The sequence below is a fragment of the Protopterus annectens genome, chromosome 5.part1 (assembly GCF_019279795.1).
Source record: "Protopterus annectens isolate FY-2018-M chromosome 5.part1, PAN1.0, whole genome shotgun sequence".
NCBI lineage: Eukaryota > Metazoa > Chordata > Ceratodontiformes > Protopteridae > Protopterus > Protopterus annectens.
This window is the reverse complement of record NC_056736.1, coordinates 87,430,076-87,455,577: the sequence shown is the minus strand read 5'-3', so window position 1 is coordinate 87,455,577 and position 25,502 is coordinate 87,430,076. Positions and strand designations below refer to the sequence as shown.

Sequence of the window (25,502 nt, the reverse complement as noted above, 5' to 3'; positions counted from 1 at the left end):
ACCTCAGATCTTGTTTGCTTCCTTTGCATATGGGCGCGGTCGCTGTAAGCTCTTGAGTTTTAGTATTTCTGGTTGGATAAGTAAACAGTTTGTATTTTTATCTATTTTTATCCCTTTTTTCTATGTAGCTAATTTATTCCTCCCTTATCATACACTTTTTGTAGTGAAATTTAATTACCATTGTTGGTATTTTTTTCTACTCTTTACCCTTGTGGTAATTTCCTTTATTACCATTGTTGGTAATTTTTTCTCTTTTCTTCTTTTATATTTAAAAAAAAAAAGTTAGTGTTATACTGCTTTTTGTTTTTTTTTTTTTGTTTTTTTGTTTTGGAAAGATGGCTAAAAAACCTTTTTGGTTTTAAAAAATGCAATGAGTGTGGGCATAAGATGCATATGTCAGACACCCATGACTGTTGCTTTTTTTGCTTGGATCCAGCACACTTAAAGATAACGTGATATTTGCAAAGCTTTTAATCTGTGGGCTTTATCTGGCCAGAAAAATAAACTGATATTGAAAGGTCTTCTACCTACAACCTTTTCTGAATCTTTAACTGGAGCTTAAACCTTCAAATGTGACAAAAAGGAGTACAGAAAGCATCTGTTGGACCCTACCAGATCCTCCACTCCATCTTCTGATCCAGCTACAGAGTCAGCCTGCAAAATTTCAACACTGTTGGATCTGAAGACAAAATCCTCAGAGCCATCTGTCTCTGATGCATGATCTACGTCATCAGAACCAGTACTTTTGGAGCTGAAACAACTCCCTTGGAATCGGTATGCTTCCTGTTTACTCTGTCCCCTTTCCACTGCTATCACCATTTTTAGAGAGATGCTGCCATTCTAGATCCCCTTCAGTGGCCTGTTCTTCTCATTCTTCCAGGAGCCTGGTGGAAACAGATGTGGATAAAATGATGAGAAAGTTTCTGTCTGCACAGATTCAGATGGGAGTTCTCCTGGCTCCTACCACTTCAGGTCCGGAGACCTTTTCCAGTACTTAGTCCACCTATTTTGGCATGTACTCCGATCTGATCTTTGACTTTGGAGCCCTTGGATCCGAGTTTTCTGGGACTGCCTGTATCGGATCCGAAGATTGTTTTATGCTTCAATACCTTCTCTGAGTGGACCGGCTCCTAGTGTGTCAGAGGTGGATGATTCTCAGAGCCATAGCATCGTTGTTGGATCCGAGGTTTTAAGAGTTGATTCTGAAGTTGTTGGAGCCATCTAGACCTCTCAGAGTCTCAGCATTGGACAACTTGGCTCCGACCTCTGCATCGGGTGGACTGCCTTCGGGCCAGAGGGAACCGATGGTCTGGAAGCTTGTCTTCTCAGCTCTGACAGCCTCCTTTTCCATGGAGTATTCTGCCTATGAGGTGGTGGAGAGAGTGTTCTCTGCTTCTAGAGAACAGATTATTCCACCCCACCCCCCTTGGATCTCCCTTCTGAATCCCATACATCTTTGTGCCTTGAGCCTCAACACTCTACTCCACAGGGACAGCCAGCACAAAGTCTTCAGTCTACCCAGCAGGTATACTTATTTCTTCGGATATTTCTCTGGAACATCCCACTGAAGAAGTCCCTAAGAAAAGAAGAGTGCAAGAGGAGGCACTTAGACTGCCCTCAAGAGTCTGTCACAGAAGATACTGATTTTTATGAGAGGGAAGGGTCCCCAAGATCACCATCTGATGATGTCTGCATTGGAGACATCCTGGAGATCCTCAAGCAAAGGGATGGCTGGTCTACCTATAACACTTCTCAAGAGAAATCCATATTCCTAGAAGCCTTTGGGTCTGGCCCATTTACCTCCTAGGTGACTCCGCCCACTGATGACCTCATTGACTTGATCTCTAGGCGCAGTGGAAGGAACCCGGTGCTGTTGAGCCGATCCCCAGGAAACCAGACAGGATCCAGGCTTCACCAAAAAGAAGAGAATTTTGGAGCAAGAGACTACCAGTAGATGCCATAGTGGCAGCCACATAGAAAGAACTCGCAGAACAGAGTTCATCTGTCCAGCCCCCTAACAGGGAGTCCAGGAAGTAGGACAGGTTTGGGAAGCATGTATATGCTTCAGTGACCTTTGCCCTCATTTTGCTGAATTATTTGGCACACGTCACTAGACTTCAGAGGGATTTGATTAAATAACTTTCAAAATTCCTATCTGGAACTATTTCTTCTGAGACACTGAGCTCTACTGCCTCGTAGTTGGCTACCCTGCAGTCTGTCACAAATTCTTCCATGAGGCACATTTCACATGCAGCTGAAGGTACCTCAAGAGCAGTGGGTTCAGGCATTTCCATTAGGAGATATGCCTGGAAACGCCTCTGTGATTTTGTGGAGCCCTTCAAGTCCTCCTTTGTCAGTGCTCCTTTTGATTGAAGTTCTTTGGCCCTGAAGTTAAAGACACACTTTCCAGATGTGAGCAAGATGGTAAGACCCTGTCTGCAATGGATGTACATTTTTCAGCTCCTCACAGAATCTTCTCTAGGAATAAACAAGGTGGTTGAAAAATGTGGTTCAGAAAGTCCAGGGCCCTTTCCATGATCCACGTGGAGATAGCTCCCCCAGGGGCAGAGAGGGGAACTCTAACAGAAGATGCCACCCACATGGCAGAAGAGGTCCACAGAACCATGGGTCCAGAGATTATTTCTCTGATAGAGCTTACCATCGCTCCTGAAAGGAGACCTGATTGTCCACCTCTGGAGGCAGTCGGGGTCATCTATCCCTGCACCAGGGAGCCTGGGTAGACATTACAAAAGATACACGAGTGCAGAAGATTATTTCTCCCTTCAGCAGTACACAAAATTCTTGGTGTTCCACCCAGTCAGAGGAAAGCAGTAGCTCTAAAAATAAAAATGCAGCTAGAAAAAGTCATCCACAAGGTCCCTGCCCAGAACAGAAAGAGTCCAGAACTTACTCAAGATTCTTTTTAGTGCCAAAGAAAACAGGGAACTGGAGACTAATTTTGGATCTCAGGAATCTAAACAAAGCTCAGTATACAAAGTTCGGATGGTGATGGTTTAGTCTATTTTGCCCTTCCTGCAGAAGGATGACTGGATGTGCTCTATATTTCTTCAGGATGCATACTATCACACAAAAATGAACAGAAGATCCAGAACATGCCTACGCTTCCAGCTGGGAGCCAGTCATTACCAATTCAGAGCCCTGCCCTTTGGCCTCACCACAGCCCCCAGACTGTTCACCAGATGCATGGCAGTAGTAGCAGCTCACTTTAGACCAGGGATTCCGGGTACTTCCATACTTGGACGAGTGGCTCATAACTGCTCCGAACAGGCATTTTCTGATAAAAGCGAGTATGTACTCCAGCTTTTCTGTCATCTAGAAGTTACCATCAGTCACAAATGTCAGCAAGAAGAATCTCAGACATTAGAGGTCATAGTGGCTTTGGTCAGTACGGTATCAGTGACAGGGTACAGACTATTTGATTTCAAGTAAAAAAGGTAATTCACAATTCTTCTCTATTAGCTCGATTGATTCTATGAAACTTGGGGTCGGTATCCGCTGTTATAGTTCTGATTCCATTAGCAAGAAACCATATGAGAATTCTTCAATGGACCCTAGCAACTCAGTGGACCATTTTGCACCAATCTGTGTCCACCCAGATCAGAATAGCTCAAGCATGCAAGTAATACCTCTTGTGATGGATTCGCTTAGATCAGATATTACAAGGCTGTTCCTTCAATCTTCCTCAGCCCAAAGCCATAGTGACCATGGATGTTTCCCAAATATTTGGGGAGGCACTTCTTGGGAAAGACATTCCAAGGCACCTGGTCCACCAAAGGGCCAACACGCAAATCAGTGTCTTGTAAATGAGAGCAGTACTACTAGCGTTGCAGGCTTTTCAAGACACTCGCCTTTCTGGGACTGTTGCAGTTTAGACTGACAATATGTCAGTTGTCTAGTACATCAACAAACAAGGAGAAACCAGATCTTATCCTCTGTGTTGAGAAGATGTCAGTGTGGCAGTGGGCAATCTCATCCAATCACCAGCTTGACAGCAGACAACTTGAGGAGGTCCATTTTACTGCCTCACAGGTGGTCTCTCAACATGAGAGTTGTGGAAAAAGATATTCTTCCAGTGGTGCCAACCTTGCTGTGATCTGTTTGCATCCCTTCTCAACAACAAATGCAGCAGGTTGTTTGCCTTGATCCTCCCACCAGAAGAATTGCCAAGAGATGCATGATTGACCCCTTGGTGATCTCTATGCTTACCCCCCAACCCCTGTAATCCAAAGGATTCTCCAGAAAGCATCTCAATTGTAGAGAAAAGTAATCCTGATTGCCCCTTAATGGCCTCGTCAGATTTAGTTCTCCTTTCTTTGGCCTCATCTAGTTCGTTCTCCATAGGTTCAAAGGTTGGTACTAGGCTATCGGCCCTAGGGCCTATACAAGCCTAGCCATAACAATTCCCTGGCTGTTTATTCCCACACTATTTACTTCCCTGGACCACTGTCTAGCAGGGCAACTGACGTGATCCCCGGGGTGAATTTCCTTTCTCCCATCCAAATGTCATGGTTCCTTTTGAAGAGGGCCAAGGAGGTGCTCTGCTTGACATGTGTGGGCAGTCTATTCCAGAGTCTGGGGAGTCTTTGGGTCAGGAACCTATTCCTCCAGCATGTTTTGTTTATTGTGATGACAAGGTTTAGATCCCTGGAGCGTGTGGCTCTGAGAGATTGGGATTTCTTTAAGTGTAGCATGTCCAACAGCTCTGGGTTTGACATGGCATTGTAAGTTAAGCAGAAATCACCTCTGAGTAGACGATATGCGACAGAGTATAGCTGGAGTTTCTTTAAGGCGGTCAGCATAGGGCATCTGCTTTAGGCCTGTGGTTCTTTTAGTGAGGTATTTCTGCGGCCTTTCCAGTTGTTGCAGATGTCTTGAGAGGAACATACCAAATGGGGCGTTGTATTCTATAATGGGTCTAATGAGGGATGAGTACAGTGGGACAATGACTAACTTTTTTCTGGATGAAAAGCCCTTAGTGATGAGGTGTGCCACATAGAAGGATTTCCTGACTATTGTGGTGATGTGGTTATTGAAGGTGAGACCACTGTCTACCTGAGTCCTTAATCCTCTTTATCACACTTTCTGTGTTTAGTGTACAGCCACCTATGTGGTAATTCACAGGTACATGTTTTTTCCCCAAAGGGGATAACTGTACATTTCTTGGCATTGAACTTAAGCCCATGGCTCTGGCACCAAGAATCTGTTTCTGTAAGGCCCTTTTGTAGAGTATCCACATAATTTGGGGATTCAGTAATGGCTCCCAGTTTGCAGTCATCTGTGAACTTTAACGAGAGTCTCTTAGTGTTGGCCTGTACTTCAGAGAAGTAGATTCCAAACAAAAGCGGTCCCAGGACTGAACCCTGAGGTACTCCCACTTGTCAGTTGTCTGGAGCTGGATTTGAAGTCAGCTACTTTTACAGTATGGGTTCTGTCAGTAAGCCAGTTGGCAACCCATCGATTGACGTAGGGATTAATGCCCAGCTTAGTAAGTTTATCTATGATTCCAGAGTGGGGGATGGTGTCAAAGGCCTTGGCAAGGTCCAGATAGGCAGTGTGGACTGCCTTACCCTCATCCACAGCTCTGGAGACTGATTTGAAGAAGTCAATCAGGTTCAGGAGCCAAGATCGCCCCTTCACGAACCCAAATTTGGTGGGGTCCAGTGTTTGAAGGTTGCCAGTATCTTTGTTTATAAGTTCCATGGTAATACGTTCCATGGCCTTGCAGATCAGGCTCGTCAGACTGATTGGGAGGTAGTTCCTGGGATCCAAGGTGGATCATCCCTTGTGGAGTGGGATAATTGTAGCTGTGTGCCACTCAGTGGGCACGAAGCCTGAGGTGAGGTTATGATTAAACATGACACTTGCGTGAGGTGCCAGTTCATTTTGAAGTTCATGTAGTACACAGCCTGGGATGTCATCTGGTCCCATGGTTGCTGTATTCTTAGCTTTGGAGAGTGTGTTTTTTACCTGTGTGGCCGTTATTACCGGAATTTGGCAATCTTCCAGTATTGAGGTGGGCCATTTAGGGGGTGAGTGGGGGGTGAAGTTGGCACTGAATCAATCTGCCAGGATATTGGCAATATTCTTGGGATCAGTATATTTAATGCCATTCTGTTGTAGCTCAGAGCAGATCTGAGCATTGCCATTTAGATTCTTGACATAGTTATAGAATGCCTTGTGGTTGTCTTTGGAATCTTTGGCAATTTTATTTTCGTAACTAGCTTTGGAAGATTTTACGAGGGATTTCAGCTTCTTACTGAGGCTGGTAAGGGAATTTTTTGCATTGTGGGGTTTTCCTCTCTTCTGCAACAGTTTCTTCCTTTTGTTGTAAAGTTTGTTTATGGCAGGGGATGACCAAATTGGCTTCCTTTTTTTGGAGGAGAGCATCTTGGTTCTATTTGGGATGGCACGATTCATGCATGAGTGGATGTGCTCTTACATTGCCTTAATGTAGGACTCAGCAGTCGAACTTTCAGTTCCCATCTGCATGGGTGTCATGAAGTTTGTCACTTCTGACTTGAGTAGCATGAAGCTGGCTTTGGAGAAATTTTTATGGAGGTTTTTTTACTGGGTAGTGGGGTGGGATATGTGGATGTTAATGGTGATTAGCTTATGGTCTGACCTGACCAACAAGGAGGTGACCATAGGTGTGGAGCATCGATTTCCCATGTTGGTAATTACCAAGTCTAGGATATTGGAGCCCCTGGTGGGACTATGGGTTAGTTGATCCAGGGCATTGGAATTTATGAATTCCAAGAACTGTTGGGTAAAGGTGTTGGTACATGAGTAGTTTTCCCAATTAATGGCAGGGTAGTTGAAATCACCCAGTATTAGGGTGTTTGGTTATATCTTAATATTTTACAGTATGTTTAGAAAGGTGTAGTGAGAATCTTGGGGCATGGTAGGGGATCTGTAGCAAGCTACAATTTGGATTGCAGTCTTAGTGTTAGTTGCACCTGGAGAATTTCAAACACATTGTGTTGGGCAACTAGCCTGGTGGTGCGAATATCCTTGGTGAATATGGACACTTCTCCATCTTTAGTGTTTCGATCCTGGTTTGGTGGCTGAAAAGTATGGTAAGAATTGTAGCCTGGTATTGCTGGGGTGCTCTCTGGAGCCTTGAACCAGGTCCCGGTTACTGCACAGAAATCGATGTTCTCCATTTTTAGGAGTGCCACAAGAGTGTGCATTTTGAGGTTTAGACTTCTAGCCTTGAGTAACATTACCTTCAGATTTTGCATGCTTGTACCCATTACGGTGGTGGTTTTATCCTTTGAGCTTTGCCTAAAAAAGGCACTATAGGGGTGACAAGAGCCTTAGCCAGTAACCTGAATCCCAGGGGTGACAGATGCAGACCATCTCTGGCAAAGCATCGTGGTCTGTCGATCAGGTCCTCCCGGGCAGACAGATACTGGATCCCCTTTGAATGGCACCAGAAGCTTAGCCAATTGTTGAAGTCAATCATTTTGTCCTTATATTGTGGTATCATTCTGGGTGAAGGCAGGATGCTACTCATGGCTAGGGTCATACCTGCCTGGGCCACATGATCCGAGAGCTCTTCCATGTCTCTTTTCATGTAGTCCAGGGAGGTACGTTTCAAGTCATTCACTCCAACATGGACAGTGACAGAGTCATATTTGTACTTGTTGTGGAGTGACTTGAGTGCATGCATTATGTGGCGGATCCTGGCACCCGACAGGCAGCTGACTGTAATTTTTTCCTTGTTCAGTCTGGAGAGTGGGACATCAGTGTGCCTGACTATAGAGTCACCTATGACTAAAGTGTTAGGTATGTTGTCTTGCCTTAGGGGCTGTTGCTGGATGGCACACTGGTGTTGTGAGCTATGTGACACTTTGGTTGTGATTGGTGTTTGTTTGCATTTCAGCTTCGGAGGTCCTTGCTGCTTGGGCTGGTTAGAGTTAAGGGCCTCCACATATGTGGATTTAGTGTTGCTATCAGTGGGTGTTGGTGGTGTGAGTTTAGAAGGGCTATGTGTTGCTTGAGGTGTAGTGTGGGTGTTAACCTTCTCCTCTTGACTGTCTAGCACAATCTTTGGTGGAGAGCTTTGCTTCCAGTTTGGCTATGTAAGTGCATCTCTCACAGGTTGTAGTGTTTGGTGGTAGGAGGAGAGGGTTGTCTGTGTATATGAGGCAATTGCTGCATTGCCCAAGTATGCCCAGATTCACCAGGTGGAGAAGAGAAATCCCTGGAAGCTGACCCTTGGACACGCCTGGTTTGGTGCTTTTTTTGAAAAGTACAGGAGCTGTTTTCCCTTCCCTTAGCAAGGTACTTTGCAGTTATATGCTGTTTAGTGCCTATAATTACTTTCTCCTTAATAAGAAGATTTGAGTTCTTGTATCAGTTTAAGGCTTCCAAGTGCTTTCCAGCAGGTATTAGAGAAAGTGCTAGTCACAGGGATGCCTAAAGATAAGATGAAAAAAAATGGTTTATTCTAAACAATGCAGTGTGCACTAAAGAAGTTAGATGTGAAAGTAGGTAACTTAAGTTTTACCTGTCTAAAAAGTTAAGTTTTAGTGGAGAGTCACTATTTTTAAAACAGCAAGATAGAGTGAAAGGGGGTGATCACTTTTGTATTCTGGTACTATGGAATACAGTAGGATGGCCAATAAATTTAAATAGCTGAAGGGGAGTGATTTCTCAAAATGATAATTTTGTGCTTACTCACACAAGCCAGTGAAAGCAGAGAGGAAATGAGATATATGGTCAAATTAACATAAGAGGCAGGCAAATAGAAAGACAGTGGTATTTAAGAACATAATAGTAACAGGGCAGGGAAACATTTCTGCCTGACTCACAAGAGACAGAGTTGTGGTCTCTTTTGAAGTTTTAATATGCAGTTAAAAGCAGAATACAAGTGAGACACAAGGTAAAGAAAACAAATCACAGTATTCAAAATATAAAAAGGCAATAAACTAATACAAAATACAACAAATAAAAAGCAAACTAACCTTTCCTTCACAGCAAAGTGTAACAGAGTCTGGGTGAGCCTTTCTAATAAATCTCAGAAATGTTTTATTGTACCCCTTAAATAGAAGATTTAGTTCCTAAATCCACCCCCACAGTTCACAAATGATTAACCTTAAGTGACCTCTTCTAGCTTATGTATGAGTCCTTAATTGATCAGTTCTAATTTCTGCCTGACTCACAAGAGACAGAACTGTGGTTTCTTTTGAAGTTTTAATATGCAGTTAAAAGCAGAATACAAGTGAAACACAAGGCAAAGAAAACAAATCACAATATTCAAAATATAAAAAGGCAATAAAATAATACAAAATACAACAAATAAAAAGCAAACTAACATTTCCTTCACAGCAAAGTGTAGCAGAGTCTGGGTGAGCCTTTCTAATGAGCATTTCCAATTCCAGACCACCTCCTGTCTTACCCGACAGACATGATTCCCTCAGACATTTCTGACCTGAAGCTGATTGTTGCTCCACTTCCATTGATAGCTACATAACCCAGGCTGTCCTCCACTGTCTATTACATTCTTTTAGTTTCCCATAAAGCTTCCACTAGGAAAATTTACAGAAGTAAATAGATTTGTTTTTTTGGGCACAATGGAAAAACATTGACTCTTTTTCAGCACCAGTACATAAAGTTCTTGAGTTTTGGGCTACAGTTTTTAATGAAGGGGCTAGCTCCTCAACTGTTAAAGTGCAACTAACTGCCATTTCTAATTTTCATATAGGAGTTAATTCAACCGTAGCTTCTTCAAAACTTTGTAAGGCCTTTATAAGGGGTACTTTTCTTCTGAGACCCCCCCCCTCTAAAGATCCAACTCCGCCATGGGATTTGAATTTAGTTTTACAAGCTTTAACTCGATCTCCATTTGAACCATCAGCAAAGTATGAACTACATTTTTTAAACTGGAAAACTGTGTGGTAGCTATAACCTCTGCTCTAACAGTCTCTGAACTTCAAGCCTCATCTTATAAGCTTCCTTTTTAAATTTTCCATAAAGCTAGGGTAGCATTACGAACCAACCCATCCTTTCTTCCTAAAGTGGTATCAGAATCCAATATCAATCAGTCTATTAATCTTCCAGTTTTCTTTCCAAAATTTTTGAACAAAGGAGAATGCATGTTACATTTGTTGGATATTCATAGACAGTTATGTTTCTATTTGCATAGAACAAAGAATTTTAGAAAAACAGCTCAATTATTTGTTTCTTTTGTGGACTAAAAATTACCATAGTAACAACAGCCAGATGATTCACTGATTGCATTTTCTATGTCTATAACTAGTTGAGTTTGTCTTTGTCAAAATCTTTAAGAGCCTATTCAACCAGGTCTATGGCAACTTCATTTGTGTTTTTATCCAGATTTTCCTGCAACTTGGGCTAATCCTCATACATTTTTTTACTCATTAAAATTGGATCTGTTCTCGAGGGGAAGAGCAGCCTTGACTCATCAGTGGTGAGGAGTATCCTTTCTTAGAGTCCTCCCCGGGTTCAGATAGCTGGGGACTCCTTCCCAGTTGTTGAGGAATGAATGAAAATTGAAAACATCAGGTAAAGAAGTTATGTACTCAACATAATGTTCCATGTATATTGTCCATTTTCATTCTCCCTCAACTCCCCTCCCTCCAACCCCCTACCAGTTGGTTTGTGACTTCTAGAAGAAGAAGACAGTAAAGGAACCGATGTTCCCGCCTTTGAGCTCCAAATGTAGGTTTCTCACCTAGTGCTGTTTCTGAAGTTGTATAAAACTATAAGACTAGCAAACAAGATCTGAGGTATAGTAGAGGACTAGAGCGTTATGGGTAAGGGAGGAGCTTGAGAGTTTCCAGTATTCACGAGCTGCAAAAAGTGTCCAAGTCTGATCTGAGAGTTGAATCTGAACCCAATTTATGAGGGTGAAAATGGACAACACGATGGAATGTTATGGTAAGTACATAACCTTTTTTTTTTCCTAACAAAGCTTCTTATAACCTACAGTATTTATTTGTTTTCACCTCCAAAACATCTATGATACTGCTTGGGTTTCTATGCAGATATTATAATTTATTGATGCAGTCACCTTCATTGAAGAATATATAGTACATTTATGGGTAAGTATGTTTAGCCTAGTAGTAGGTATATGAAGAAGGGTCACTGTAACAGTAAATCTATCGTTCCTTCACCCCCTTAGGAAAGGGGTATGGTTCTATCAGTGTTACATTTAATTATTTTGTGTTTGGATTTCTGTTTGTAAAAAATCTCTTATGTATAGGGATACAGATTATGATTTTATAACTGCTTATGAAGAACAACAGAGGCTAAAAGAGTTGAAGAAGACTTCTACTAGTGTTGTTTGTATGTGCATGTGTCACCTCGAGTTGAGGTTCTACGGAATAGTAGTCAGATAAGTTTTTTTTTTTTTTCCAAACTTCTGTCCAGAATTAAGCATGGTTAGGTGGAAGACCATCCAAATGTTGTGATTTTCTGTTCCATTGATCTATATTTGAAGAGTTGTTGTATTGGTAGACTTACTTACAACTATGAACCTATGAACTTATCCACAAATGTCCTTTAATTTCCCTGTATTACATAACCAACTTGTAGATCTCCTAAGCAGACAATTAATATAAAAAACAGCAAAAAAATGTTAATATAAATGAGTTCATACAAAGATATTTTGCAAAGACAATTTATATGTGTATAATTTTGATTGCACTGAAAGGTTAAACAAGCTGTATCTTTTTTTCTCAAGTACATGCTTCTTCATGGTAACATAATGATGTATAACAATTTTCCCATTATGGATCATCAGGTATTGTTTGATATTGAGTTTTTCATCAGAACTTTTATTCTAGAAATAATGGTTACATTGTTAAGGTAGAAAATAGCAGGTCTAAAGTAGATCTGAATTTTCAACACTGACTAGGTTGATTCTGGAGCAAACTATCATTTGAATGCAAAAAGATTGAACGTTTTATACTTCTTAAAAGGGAAACAGTTATGTCTGTTGGTACTTATAAATTCAGACAAAGTGCATCAGGATCCAAGCTCCTTGATGACTTTTTAGAGTACTGAGTACTTCAGGTAAGCTGCTTTGGAACGTTGAAAGCTTAGTTTGCGTATAAACTGACTCCAAAGACCTTGCAAGCTGTTAAACTGGTGTATCTGGTTCTAACATGTGCAGTGACTACACATGTTCCGCTTGCTACTTCCTCACAGTTTAGCTTGAAAATGCATTATTTTTGTATTCAAGGGCTCAGAACTTTCTGAATATCCTTCACTGTTTCCCCGATATAGTATGTACTAAGGAAAGTGAACAGGGCAAAACCAGTTTGACCTTGATGACTCCTTATTGTCCCATGTGGTTAGTTATTCAGTTTAATTTCTACTTCTGTCAGAGCAGTGCTGGCACAGAAACAATGCAGGGTTTTACAAGACAGTGCCAGTTCTAATGACATAAATGGATGAAGCCCTAACTATCTCACAGGTGAATTGAGTTTGGTTAGCAGTTCAGGCACCCACTAGAGCTGGCTAGGAAATGTGGGCTTGCCCATATTGGATGAGGATGGGGTGAAGCTGGCCACATGGGTGGCAGTGCAAATGCTGAGGCCTCTAGACAGGGTCAGGTTCACCAAGCCAGTTAGCAATCAATTTGGGTGTGCAGAAGCATTCACTTGCACGGGGAAAGGCATTGTACACCTCTGTCGTGATGTTGATCACACATCCCTTAATCCAGGTGTGGAATTAGGTTATTGCAAACACTGTTATTGCTAGGATGCTGGCAACTGCATGAAGCAGGTTCATAATCGACTAATTGATGTTTCCTGGAAAGCTCTTGCCCTGATCTTGGGGTGAAATTCCAGGGTAATGGGTTATGTGTAATTGAAGGGAAGCTTGATGATCAACAGGCATGGGGACAGAAAGCTCATAGGAAATAAAATGTTTTTTGACCATGTCCTTATGACTGAATCTTTCAATATGGGGGTACAGTTTTAATTCTAAACAGAGCTTCATTGTGTTCAGAAGTCCTTAGCATCTTAAGTAAAGGAAAGTTTTAATATTTTTTTGTAAAGAGTGAAACATATGATTGATGGCTTTATCAATATTGATAAAATATATATTTATTGTATATTTTATTTATTGTGTTTGTTGAACAAGCATGTGGGCTGGTTTTGGGACTCTTTCTATCCACTACCTAGGCAGAGAAGTATAACAAATTAAAAGTTACTGTGTTTTTTAGCACAGTCAAAGTCTACTGTTCATAGAACAATATAGTTTACTTGATTTGAAAGGATACTTTATAGCTACACAGTTGAAGCTCATATCACAAGCAAAAGGTTATAAATCAAAATGGAAAGGGGTGATGAAACTGGGGAGGGGGGCTGAGTTCTCGAAGTAAGGATTGCATAGGATTTTGGATGTAGATCCTTAAGGAAAATCTCATTCAGATGATGTTAAACCTGCTTGAGATGGTGGTAGCTCAGATTATTGTAAAAGATCCCATGGCCCCTGTCAAAAAGAGTAGGGGGAGTTCCCCAGTGCCTTGGCCAAATTTCCCCTAGTAGTAGAAATACCACCTTGAGTTTCCCCTGAAAAGAGGCCACTAGTGTGATGGGACTAACCTGATCAACAAAGAATGAATAAATGAACACCAAACAGGATATTAGTTTCATAAAGCAGTAGAACACATTTTAAGAGCTAAGCCAACATGAGAATGGAAAAAAGGAGATTTTATAAATTGGAATGACTGCAGTTAGGGGTATAGGAAATAAGCAAGAGGGGGTGGAATTTAGTGCAGAAAATTATCAAAAGAACCAAGGTATTGGGAGCAAATAACTAGCCAGGGAAGTGAGATGAGCCCATGCAAAAGTTTGGGCTGCAGATTAGAGACTGCCTTCCCTACCAGGGATTGATAACATAATTTAGACAAATAAATACTTAGGGGAGTACTAAGTGAAAGACGAGCTTTTGCTCATTTGTGCCAGAAAGTAATTACTAGAAACTGAAAAGCAAAATCTGTCATTGAAGTACTGAATGTTGTAAAGACTAGATGATTAGGATAGAAGGAGAAGAGATAAAAATTGTGAAGTATATCCAATCTACAGGAAGGTCCTCAGGAATAGATGGTATTCCTGTGAATGTTTGGAAGCTAGGAGGAAAATTTTGATAAAGATCTGGATGGTTTTGTTTAACAGTATTTTAAGAGAAGTACAAATGTCCTGTAAGAAATCAGTGGTAGCTGTAATACCTAAACAGGGTAAAGCTCCATCAGATCCAGCTTCATACAGGCCCATTTCAATAGTAAACCATGATGACATCCCGGGCTGTGCACTACATGAACTACAATATGAACTGGCACCTCACCCAAGTGTCATATTTAATCATAGCCTCACCTCAGGTTTTGTGCCCACTGAGTGGCGCACAGTTACAGTTATCCGACTCCACAAGGGGGGATCCACCTTGGATCCCAGAAACTACCGTCCCATCAGTCTGACAAGCCTTATCTGCAAGGCCATGGAGATTATTATCATGAAACTTATAAACAAAAACATTGGCAACCTTCAAACACTGGACCCCACCCAGTTTGGGTTCGTGAAGGGCCGATCTTGTCTCCTGAACTTGATTGACTTCTTCGAATCAGTCTCCAGAGCCATGGACAAAGGTAAGGTGGTCCACACAGCCTAACTAGACCTTGCCAAGGCCTTTGACACCATCCCCCACTCTGGAATTATAGATAAACTTACTAAGCTGGGCATTAATCCCTACGTCACCCAATGGGTTGCTAACTGGCTTACTGATAGAACCCACACTGTAAAAGTAGCCAACTCAAAATCCATCTCCAGACAAGTGACAAGTGGAGTACCTCAGGGTTCAGTCCTGGGACCGCTCTTGTTTGGCATCTACTTCTCTGAAGTACAGGCCAACACTAAGAGACTCTGGATAACAAAGTTTGCAGATGACTGCAAACTGGGAGCCATTATTGAATCCCCAAATGATGTGGATACTCTACAAAAGGGCCTTACAGAAACAGATGCTTGGTGCCAGAGCCATGGGCTCAAGCTCAATGCCAAGAAATGTATAGTTATCCCCTTTTGGAAAAAACATGTATCCGTGAATTACCATATAGGTGGCAGTACACTAAACACCAAAAGTTTGATAAGAGACTTAGGGACACAGGTGGACAGTGGTCTCACCTTTGATAACCACATCGCCACAACAGTCAGGAAATCCTTCTATGTGGCACACCTCCTCACTAAGGGCTTTTCATCCAGAAAAAAGGAGGTCATTGTCCCACTGTACGCATCCCTCATTAGACCCATTATAGAATACAATGCCCCGTTTGGTATGTACCCCTCAAGACATCTGCAACAACTGGAAAGGCCACAGAAATACCTCACTAAAAGAATCACAGGCCTAAAGCAGATGCCCTACGCTGACCGCCTTAAAAAACTCCAGTTATACTCTGTTGCATATCGTCTACTCAGAGGCGATCTTTGCTTAACATACAAGGCCATGTCAAACCCAGAGCTGTTGGACATGCTACACTTAAAGAAATCCCAATCCCTCAGAGCCACACGCTCCAGGGATCTAAACCTGTCATCACAATAAACAAAACATGCAGGAGGGATAGGTTCCTGACCCAGAGACTCCCCAGACTCTGGAATAGATTGCCCATACATGTCAAGCAGAGTGCCTCTTTGGTCCTCTTCAAAAGGAACCTTGACGATTGGATGGGAGAAAGGAAATTCACCCCTGGGATCATGTCAGTCACCCTGCTAGACAGGGGTCCAGGGAAGTAAATAGTGTGGGAAGAAATAGCCAGGGAATTGTTATGGCTAGGCTTGTATAGGCCCTAGGGCTGATAGCCTAGTACCAACCTATGACCCTATTATAAAGTGTTCATGTTTGTAATGACTAAAAGAATGGCAAAAGTAATGCCAAAAGTAGATATGGAGAAATGTGGTTTTGTGGAGAGGAGGCAAACATTTGACAACATTAACAGAACATTGATGATCCAGATGGAAGCAGAATGTAAGACAATACTACTGTTGTTGGTGGGTCTTGATGCATAGAAAACATTTGACACAGTAAGCTGGGACTTTATGAGCAGGGCAATAGAAGCATTTGTATTTCCTGAAAAAATATATAAGGTTGATTAGGAGGATATATCAGGGATTGGAGGTGAAAATTAATGAGGTTGTGGGTCCTCTCTGATAATTTCTGCTTGAGCAGAGGAATCAGGCAGGGATGTCCTCTTTCCCCTTTATTATTTGCATTATATTTAGAACCATTGACCAAGAAAGTAAGGGGCTCAGAAATTCAAGGATATAATTGGTATGGTAGTCAATTAAAGATGGCTTTATTTGCAGATGATATTATTTTATACCTGACAAAACCAGAAATAGACATTACAATGTTGTGGAACATTTGAGACAGTTTCAGATCTTTTTGGGATACAAAATTAATGAAGCTAAAACAAAGACAATAGCAGTAAATTATGTAACCACACACAAATTGGTTCAGGAATATCCATATTTATGGGGACATGATAGGTTGGGTCTATATTGTCTAATTGAAGAGGCATTGCAGTGAATGCCTCTTCATCGACCCATAAAGAATGAACTGCCAGTTACACGAATGGCCGATTAGGCAATTTTTTTCCTAGGGAAACAAAATCGCTTGGCCATCAGTGTGAATTTGCCTCTTTCCTCACTGTAGTGTGATCTCGGAGTTGGTATATTTAGTTGGGGGTGTGTGGTGGGTGAAGCCCCCCACTTTTATGTGTTTGTAGTGATGTTTTGTTTCTGTCCAGATCAGTGATTTTTTTCCCTAGGAAATAAATCACTGAATCGGCCGTTTGCATAACTGGTACTTTGTTCTTTAGGGGTCGATGAGGCATTCGCTGTAATGCCTCTTCAGTTAACATAATATAGACCCGATAGGTTCATAGGTGTTTACTAGGCTAACGACCACAAAGGCCTTTTTAAGCCTAGCCTTGCATCCCAAATTTCTGACAAGTTCTAATACCCTTAATAAGTATAAGCAGTGGTTTGGGAGGTTAACCATTTACAGGTTACCTCTGTCCATTAGAGACATAAGTGCGAAATCAGGGCTGAATCTCCAGTTTCCCATTCAGTTGTCCAAGTTGCACTTGAATTGGGTTAGGGAGGAGCTCTGCTTCACATGGATAAGAAGCCTTGTTCCATAGAAGCGGTAGTCTTTGGGATACATACCTATCTCTCCAGCAAGACCTATTTATATCACATACAAGGTTTAAGTCTTTAGAATGGGTAATTCTGGTGCTATTTGTTTTGTTGATATGCAAGTGGTCCATCAGAGTGGGGTCTGACAATGCCCTGTATGCTAAGCTTAGATCTCCCCTCAAAAGCCTGTAGGAGACCTAATACAAGGATAGGGCCTTTCGTACACAGCTCTCTGTTATCTTTTAGTGAGGAATCTCTATGGATGTTCCAATTGTTTGGATATGCCTGGTTAGGTACATACCAAAGAGGGCATTGTACTCAGTGATAGGTCTGATGAATGCCAAATACAGTGGAACATTGACTTCCTTGGACTTAGATGCCATACCTTTGTTTAAAAGTTGTGCAATATAGAATAATTTCCTCACCACTGTAGACACACGATGGCCAAAGGCTAGATTTTACTATTTGTGTGTGTCCCTAAGTCCCCGACTACTGGGTCAACTCTAAGGGGGTGTGTTGTCAATATGATAGTTACCAGGGATGGATGACTTCCCAAAGGATACTAGTATGCATTTCTTGGCATTTAGTTGTAGTCCATGGCTCTGACACCATTTGTTTGTCTGTGTCAGCCCCTCCTGGAGAACATTTGTGTCGATGTGAGATTCAATGACCGCTTCTAATTTTCAATCATCTGCAGATTTAGTCAGCCAGATACCACTGACATTGGCCTTGACTTCTGAGAAGTAAATGCCAAAAAGAAGCGGTCCAAGGACTGATCCCTGAGGGACTCTACTTGTGACTAGCCTCTTTGTAGAGGTGGACTCCCCAATTTTAACTTCCTGGGTCCTGTCTGTGAGCCAGTTGGCTATCCACCGGGTAACATATGGCTTTGTACCTAACCTCTTGAATTTGTCAACAACGCCCGAGTGGAGTATTGTGTCAAATGCCTTGGCCAGGTCAGTGAATTAAGTATTTAGGAGTATGGATTAAATTTTTTTCTAGTGTGGCAGCTAAGGATATGTGTGAAGAGACTAAACAAAAAGGTAATAGAAAAACTGAGAAAATGGAAACTTTGTTGTATGGATATGGATAATAAGATACAAGCAGTTAAAATGTTTTAGTCTCTTTAATCTTGTATACAGGTCAGGCATATTTTTATCAACCAGAGGAAAAGTTGTGGATAGCAATTAATAAGGAGCTGAAGAACTTTATCTGGGAGGGTAAAACAGTAAGAGTCAAGTGGGATCTGATTCTTCCAGTAGAACAGGGTAGAAGTGGTTTACCCAATTTGAAGGGGTATTTCAGAGTTGCACAAGTAAGACTCCTGTACATAGCACCATCAGATAACTATAGTTCAAAATGGAAAGGGATGATGATGAAACGTGGGGGGGAATTTCAAGAAACAGAGAGAGACTGGGATTTTGATTGCAGGCCTTTAAGGAGAATAACAGTAATCATGCAGAATATTATATCCATAAAGTGGCAGAAAGTATTCTAAGAACTAAGCCAACATGAGATTGCAGAGAAGAGATTCTGCTGATATGGATGACTGCAATAAATCTGGCAAAGGAACCAAGGTATTGGGAGCAAATAACTACAGAGGGAAAGATGATAGAATGGGAAGATGCCAAGAATTTATTTAGACTGCATGTTAGAGATTGCCTTCCCTGTCTGGGATTGATATCAGAGTATAGGCAAAGAGAAAGAAGTAGAGTGGCCCTAAACAAAAGACCAGCACTTGTAGAGTTTTTAGTAGAATCTAGAACAGACGCTGGCATTAAAAAAAGACTATAGTAGAGCATATAAAATACTGCATGATAACTATAAGATTCAGTCAGAGGAGGCTCAAAAGGCTTTGGAAGAGAGATTGACCAAGTAATTCACTAAGAAACAATGGGAGGATATATGTATGTCTCCCAAATGTGCAACAAAATCTAGAAGATTTAGGATTTTGCCTGGAAATGTTTGCATAGATATTTCTATAGCCCAAGTAGACTCCAGAGAATTTTTCTGCAGGCAGACAGCAAATGTTAGAGGTGTGACAGGGAAGAAAGAGGTAATTGGGAACATGTTTTCTGGGAGTGCAGTTTATTGGCAGACTTTAAGGATTCCCTATGGGATGCACTTTCGGAGATGCTGGGTGGGCAAATTGGTTTGATGAGAGAGCAAATTTTTCTGATACAGAGTCGGAATTGCCTAGTCATGGTAAGGCCTCACTGTGTTTAATAGTGGTGCCTGCCAAAAAAAGCAATTACTAGAAATTGGAAATCAAAATCCATACCAACTATAGTAGTAGTGAATGTAGTAACAAAGATAAAAAAAAACTGGAATTGAGATTTTTAGAAAAGGATAGGAGCAAACTACATAGGAAAAATGGGAATTGTGGGAACAGAACATACAAGGGAGGAATGAGGTTTAAAAGGAGTCAAGACTTAAATGAGTTATGTAATGTTTGACTGAAAAAGATTAGGTAGATTATAAGTGATGTATAATGTTTGTAACTGGGAGTGTGTCAGTATGGTTTGTGATGTAAAATGCTTGCAATTAGGATTGTGTTAGTGTGTTTTTTTTCATTGGTATAAATGTATGATTGCTTATGTAGTAAGTGATGGTTTAATAAAGATGTTTCTGTTGTAAAAAAAATAAAAGGAGAAATTGAATAATTTTGCTTAGGTTATATGATATATAGCAATATATGTGAAGTAAAATGTTTATGTTAATTATAGTGTGATTACTTACTTGTATATCAATGTAAATTTGTCTATGCCACAAGTGATAATTCATTAAAGCTGTTTACAGGAAAAAAAGACATTTACTAGAAACTGAAAATCAAAATCTGTCATTGAAGTACTGAGATAAGGAAGTAGTAAATTGCATAGAAATAAATGGAATTTGTGAGAACAGTAGATACAGAGTAATGTTTAGAAGGAGGACTGAAGTGTAAGGGAAAGTAGGAGTTGGGCAATTTATGTAATGGAGTGATATATAATCTTTGAAAAGAAAACATATATAGAAAACGCATGAAAAGGAAAATGTTTGCCATGGTTTGCTTTATTTTCTGCTATTGCATGTGTATCTATGCCATTATCTGCAGTGTAAGAATTTAATAAAGGTGTTAAAAGGTAGAATATTTACACATATAGTTGTACATGTCAGCTCAATATCACATATTACAAAATTTAGTATTACAGTGCCACAGGTTACATTAACATGTAGATATTTTTGCTGCATTACCGTGTTCATCTTGCCAAGGTGATACAGAACTATTTTGTCTTGCATGTTAGTACAACATCATTCTAGAAATTGAGAACAAATTTTTTTTGTTTTTTTTTGTAGGAGAGGCATGCCATCCCTATATCCCCTCTACACTTTTTTGCAGGAAGGGAAAGCCCTCCCTATATCTGCTCTGCTACTTAAATATACCAATTACAAGATTGTACAAGAATAGGAGAAGGGCAATTTTCCAATCCCTTCCGTACCTCATCTTGCACAAAGTAATGCTGTCATTCTGCAGTCATATGATTATTCGTTCATTTGTTTTGTTTTTTTCAGTTATCAGACTCTCTTCTCCAAGTTAAGATGCATAGCACGTAGCAGTTTGCCTTATGTTGCTTAACTTGTATTATTTCGTTTGTTTGCATTTTACAGATCTTTTTTCTTTGTTTTTTCAGGTTTTTGGAAAACTTATTTGCGGTGATGCTGAGCCAACTCCTGAACAGGAAGAAAAAGCACTTCTCTCTTCTCCTGAAGGAGAGGACAAAGTAAGCATTGTTTTAATAATTAGGTCTTTGTGCACTGGTTGTAGTAAGTAATGACATTTGGAATAGTACAAATTATTGGTGTGAAAGACGTAGTGTTCCTGTATCAGAAGCAAAGCATAGCAGTGATGTCCTCCTATTCCCATGTTGCAGTATTCATAACATGAGAGATTCCCTGCCTAGGCAATCTGAACATCTGGCAGTATACCAAAGACTTGAACTACTGCAAGGTACGTGCAATGTTGTACATAGGATAACAGCTGACATATGCCATGAAAGTGACGTCTGCACGTACCATCCTCAGAACTCTGCTAACAATCTGAAAGCCATCTTCTACTATTCTTTTGATTGCTGAGTGGTTGCTGTTTCATAAAAGTGCCCCATTGGGGAATTTGTGTTTTCTTGCTACTGCATGTTTCTGAGGTTAATGTCATCCAAGAAAGGCAAGTGCCATTGTGGAGGACAAATTCCACACAAAGATAACCATGGTCAGTGTGTTTTCTGTCTGTGGTCCACTCACGACTATTAAGTTTGTGCGATTTGTCAGGCATTTGTCCCTAAGATGCTGCACAGTCGTCTTTCTGCCCTTATCTACCTCGAGAATCAGAGGCTCAAGCGACTAGCGCTTGCAATGGAGGATCCATCTGGTCCATGTGTTGAGCCTCGTAAGAAGAAGGTAAAAAAGGTTAGGCCTGAATCTTCAGCTGCGGCTCTGAACCCAGATGTCCCTGTTGATGTCAGAGGAGGCCCAGAGGTCTGTTCGGTACCTGTTTTTTTTCCTGCAGTGGGTACTGGTTTAGAAGATGTTAGAGAGTTCCATTAGCATGTCCGCGGAGGCCTTACAGATGCCTGTTCTGGACAGTAAGGGGGAACCATGGCTCACTTACTTGGCTGTTCCTCACAGTATTTCTGGCTTAGCTGTTGAAGACAGTCTGATGTCTGTGCCAGGAACCTAGGCCTACATCTGCCCATCCATCCCAGCATAAAGTTTGTCCTCCCCATAAAAAGACACAAAAACATGATCCACCCCACAGGATCCTTCCCCAGAGTGGCAAGCTTTTTCCCAAGGAATTCTTAATGCTTTTTTAGCACACTCTTGTGTTCTAACTGCTACTCCAGTTTCTCCTCCTCCTCCTTTGCCTAGGAGTTCTGCTGTGGAACAGGAGGTCACTGAGGAAGAAGTTTCATCTTCAGACGAGCCTCTGGCTTACTTAGCACAGATTGACTCCCTCCTAGGTTATCCTTCCCCTGAAGTTAATCCCAACAGTGGGGACTCCCTTGAGGAAGACATATAATTTGGAGAAACATTGTCAAGGATGAGAGACTTTTTCAAGTGGAAAAGCACACATGTCTCAGAAGTGCAGAAGAGGTAATACGACCTCTTACAGATTGACTCCCCTTCTCCCTCAGCTATTCCATCTGTGCTAGGTGCATTTCAGGATGCCTTTCTTTCTGCATCCAAAAACACAGATTTTCAACCTCCAGCGCCAAAAAGGCTGGATAGGTTTTACAAGGTTCCTGAGGACAGCAAATTTCTTTTCAAATGTCCCCCTACAGATCCTGCTGTGATTTCACTGTCTGCAGGTAGACCTTCCAGAGTTTTGCCCTTCACTACCCTTCTTCATTCAGATAAAGACAGCAAGATGATGGAAAAGATAGGTAGAAAAGTTCACACATCCTCTACTTTGGCCTTCAGTACCATTAACTATCAGAATCCTATGTCTAAGTATGTTCTGGCCCTGCTTTCTCAGGCTTCACAGCTGTTGACAGGGTTCATGGCATCTGTTATCCCCATGTTACCTCTCTCTTGGTGGCCTCTTCCCATGTAACTAGGCACTCCATAAAGTGCAGTTATGATGTAGCTGAGGTATGTGCTAGATCAGCCGCATCTGGATCTGTCCTTAGGAGATATTCCTGGCTAAAATTGCAGCCTTTGCCTGATGACATCCAAGCAAAACTTTTGGATGCACCTCTTGACAATTCTGTTTTTTTTTGGTGCTAATGCTGCTGCCCTTTTCAAATCCTTTCAAGAAAAAGGGAAAGAGTTACAGGAGCTGAAGCACATTTTTGTGTTCCCAGTTCCAAAGTATTATAGGAATTATCCTTCCAAACCTCATTTTGTGAGAAGAAAACCCATACCTCTCGTCTTCCTCACAAGAAAGGGACACGCAGGCAGAGCTCCTCCAGATCTCAACCAGCCTCGTCTCAGCCCATCCCCTTTCCTGAAAAGCCAGGTAATGTCACTTCCTGCCCAGTCTGTCCAACGTTCCTCTTTCACAGAGCCTCTCTTACTTTCTTTCTTAATGGACAAGCATTACCATAGACAAATGGGTCCTTTCCATTGTCCAAAATGACTACTACATGGTTTGGAAATCCATTCCTCCTTTCATGGGCATCCCTCAACCCACTTGAGACCATCTCCCTCTTTTCCCTCAGGTGCTTCAAGGCTTGCCCTCATAGGGATTCAGGAAGTTCTCCCTCTGCAAAGAGGAAAAGGGTTCTATTCCAGGATTTTTCTAGTCCCCAGAAAAGATGGCCCATGGAGACCAAGTCTAGATCTGTCCCAACTCAGTCTTTTTCTAAAGGTTCTTACCTTCCACATGCTTCCTCTGCAGTCTCTGTTCCCTCTCTTGCTTCGTCAGGCCTTTATGGTTTCTTTAGACATCATGGGTGCATATCTTCACATCCTTATTCATCCTCTGTTCAGGATATTCTTAAGTTTTTCTGTTGCTTCCTTTCATTTTCAATTTTGTGCTTTGCCCTTTGGATTCTCCACAGTTCCAAAGGTCTTCACAAAATGCTTGGCAGACTTCATGGAATTCTCATTTGCCCCTTAACTGAATGACCTTATTCAAGCAATTCATCCAGACATTCTCCAACAAAACCTCCATACCACCATATCCCTGCTCCAGAGCCTCCCTCAACCCTTCTCAGGATTAGGTTTTCCTGGGCTGCAGGATAAGGACAGACCTTATGATGGCTTTTCTCCCTCCGCAAAAAATTCTATCCTTGCTGACTTTACTTCCATCGGTTGCTTCCTCTAACCTCACTGTCAATCAGAGAGTTTCTCCAAATGCTAGGGTTCATGGCATCCGTTATCTCCATGTTACCCTTGCCAGACTTCAAATGCAAAAAATCCAGTGGTATCTGAAAACTCTCTAGTTCTAGCATGCTCATCCCCTGGAATTTGTTCTTCCTTTTCTCACTTGTCTGAAGAAAAAGTTACACTGATGGATTCAGCAAATATATCTGAAACCAGGTGTTCCTCTACAGGCCCCACATCCTGTGTAGGAACTATTTACAGATGCTTTAGACATGGGATGGGGAGCAACACTGGGAAACTTAAAAGTTCAAGGCCTCTGGTCTCCTTCTATAAGGAAACAAACAACATATCAACATCAAAGAGATGAAGGCTTTGATTCTTGCTCTCCTAGCTTTCCAGTCCTCTGTCCACAAACAACATCACAGTTCTTTGGTGTGTGAACAAGCGGGGGGGCATAAAGTCATGCCTGCTCTGTAGGCTTGCACTTCAGGCCTAGGAGATTGCTTTTCAAGTTTACATTCCTTCAGCTCAAAATGTTCTGGCAAACACTCTCAGCAGGTTCATGACACAAGCCCACAAATGGGTGCTTCATAGGGATGTGTTTCTGGACAGTCTGCAATGGTGGGGTACTCCTCAAGTACATCTCTTCGTCTCTTCATCTCCCCCTTGAACAGACAACTTCCAGAATTTTGTGCCAGATTCCCAGATCCTCTGGTATGCCCCATCATTCTCATGGAGGAGGATGTTTCTTTATGCATCACCCCTCCTACCAGTCATTCAGAAAGTTCTGCTGAAAATACAGAATCTTGTTAGTGACCCCCTTTTGGCCAAGACAGCACTGGCTCCCTCTTCTGCAGTTAGCCAAGGACAATCTTCACAAGTTTCCTCACAGGGTGGATCTTCTCATCAAGACAAGGGATCTCTTATCCATCCACATCTAACCACACTAATCCTGACTCTGTGGGTGATAGGCTTCTGATCCCTTTATGACACCTCTTCTCTGAGGACATGCTTTTAGTCCTGCAGGAAGCCAGGAAACCCAATACTAGGAGATCTTACTTGTCCAAATGGAAGAGGTTCTCCATCTGGTGTCTGAAGAACCGGCAAGATCTATTTTCAGTGGGCATTCACCTAGTTCTTTCTTCTTTGTGTTAGCTGCTTAAGGCCGGATTGGCTTACTCGTCTTTTAAAGTTCACTTGTCCGCCATCTCTGCATGTCTGCCTCTGTCTCCTCCTTCAGCTTCTAGGCTAGAGGTTAAGCTCTTTCTTAAAGGTGTCCTTCACATCAGGCCTCCCAGAAAACTTGTTCCTCCTTCCTGAGATTTGAATTTTGTACTGGAAAAGCTTACTCAGGCTCCTTTTGAGCCTGCAGTCTCAGCTCTCATCTTCCACAAAGATAGGGTTTCACTCCATACTAACCCCTCCTTCAAGGTTAAAGTGGTTAATGACGGGTCCCTTAACCAGTGTATTCATCTACCTGCCTTCTTTCCTTCCCCTCAAAGTTCTTGTGAAAGGGTG

At 41.6% G+C, this 25,502-nt stretch overlaps 1 protein-coding gene across 1 annotated transcript in view; it reads left to right on the top strand.

Annotated features, from left to right (window-relative positions):
• Positions 1–25,502, top strand: part of MYCBP2 (MYC binding protein 2) — a gene marked incomplete in the record, with an annotated part of 5,088,083 nt that overhangs the window by 4,667,932 nt on the left and 394,649 nt on the right. Inside the window, 1 exon segment of the mRNA XM_044072904.1 lies at positions 20,855–20,944. Coding sequence (XP_043928839.1) covers positions 20,855–20,944 — 90 coding nt within the window.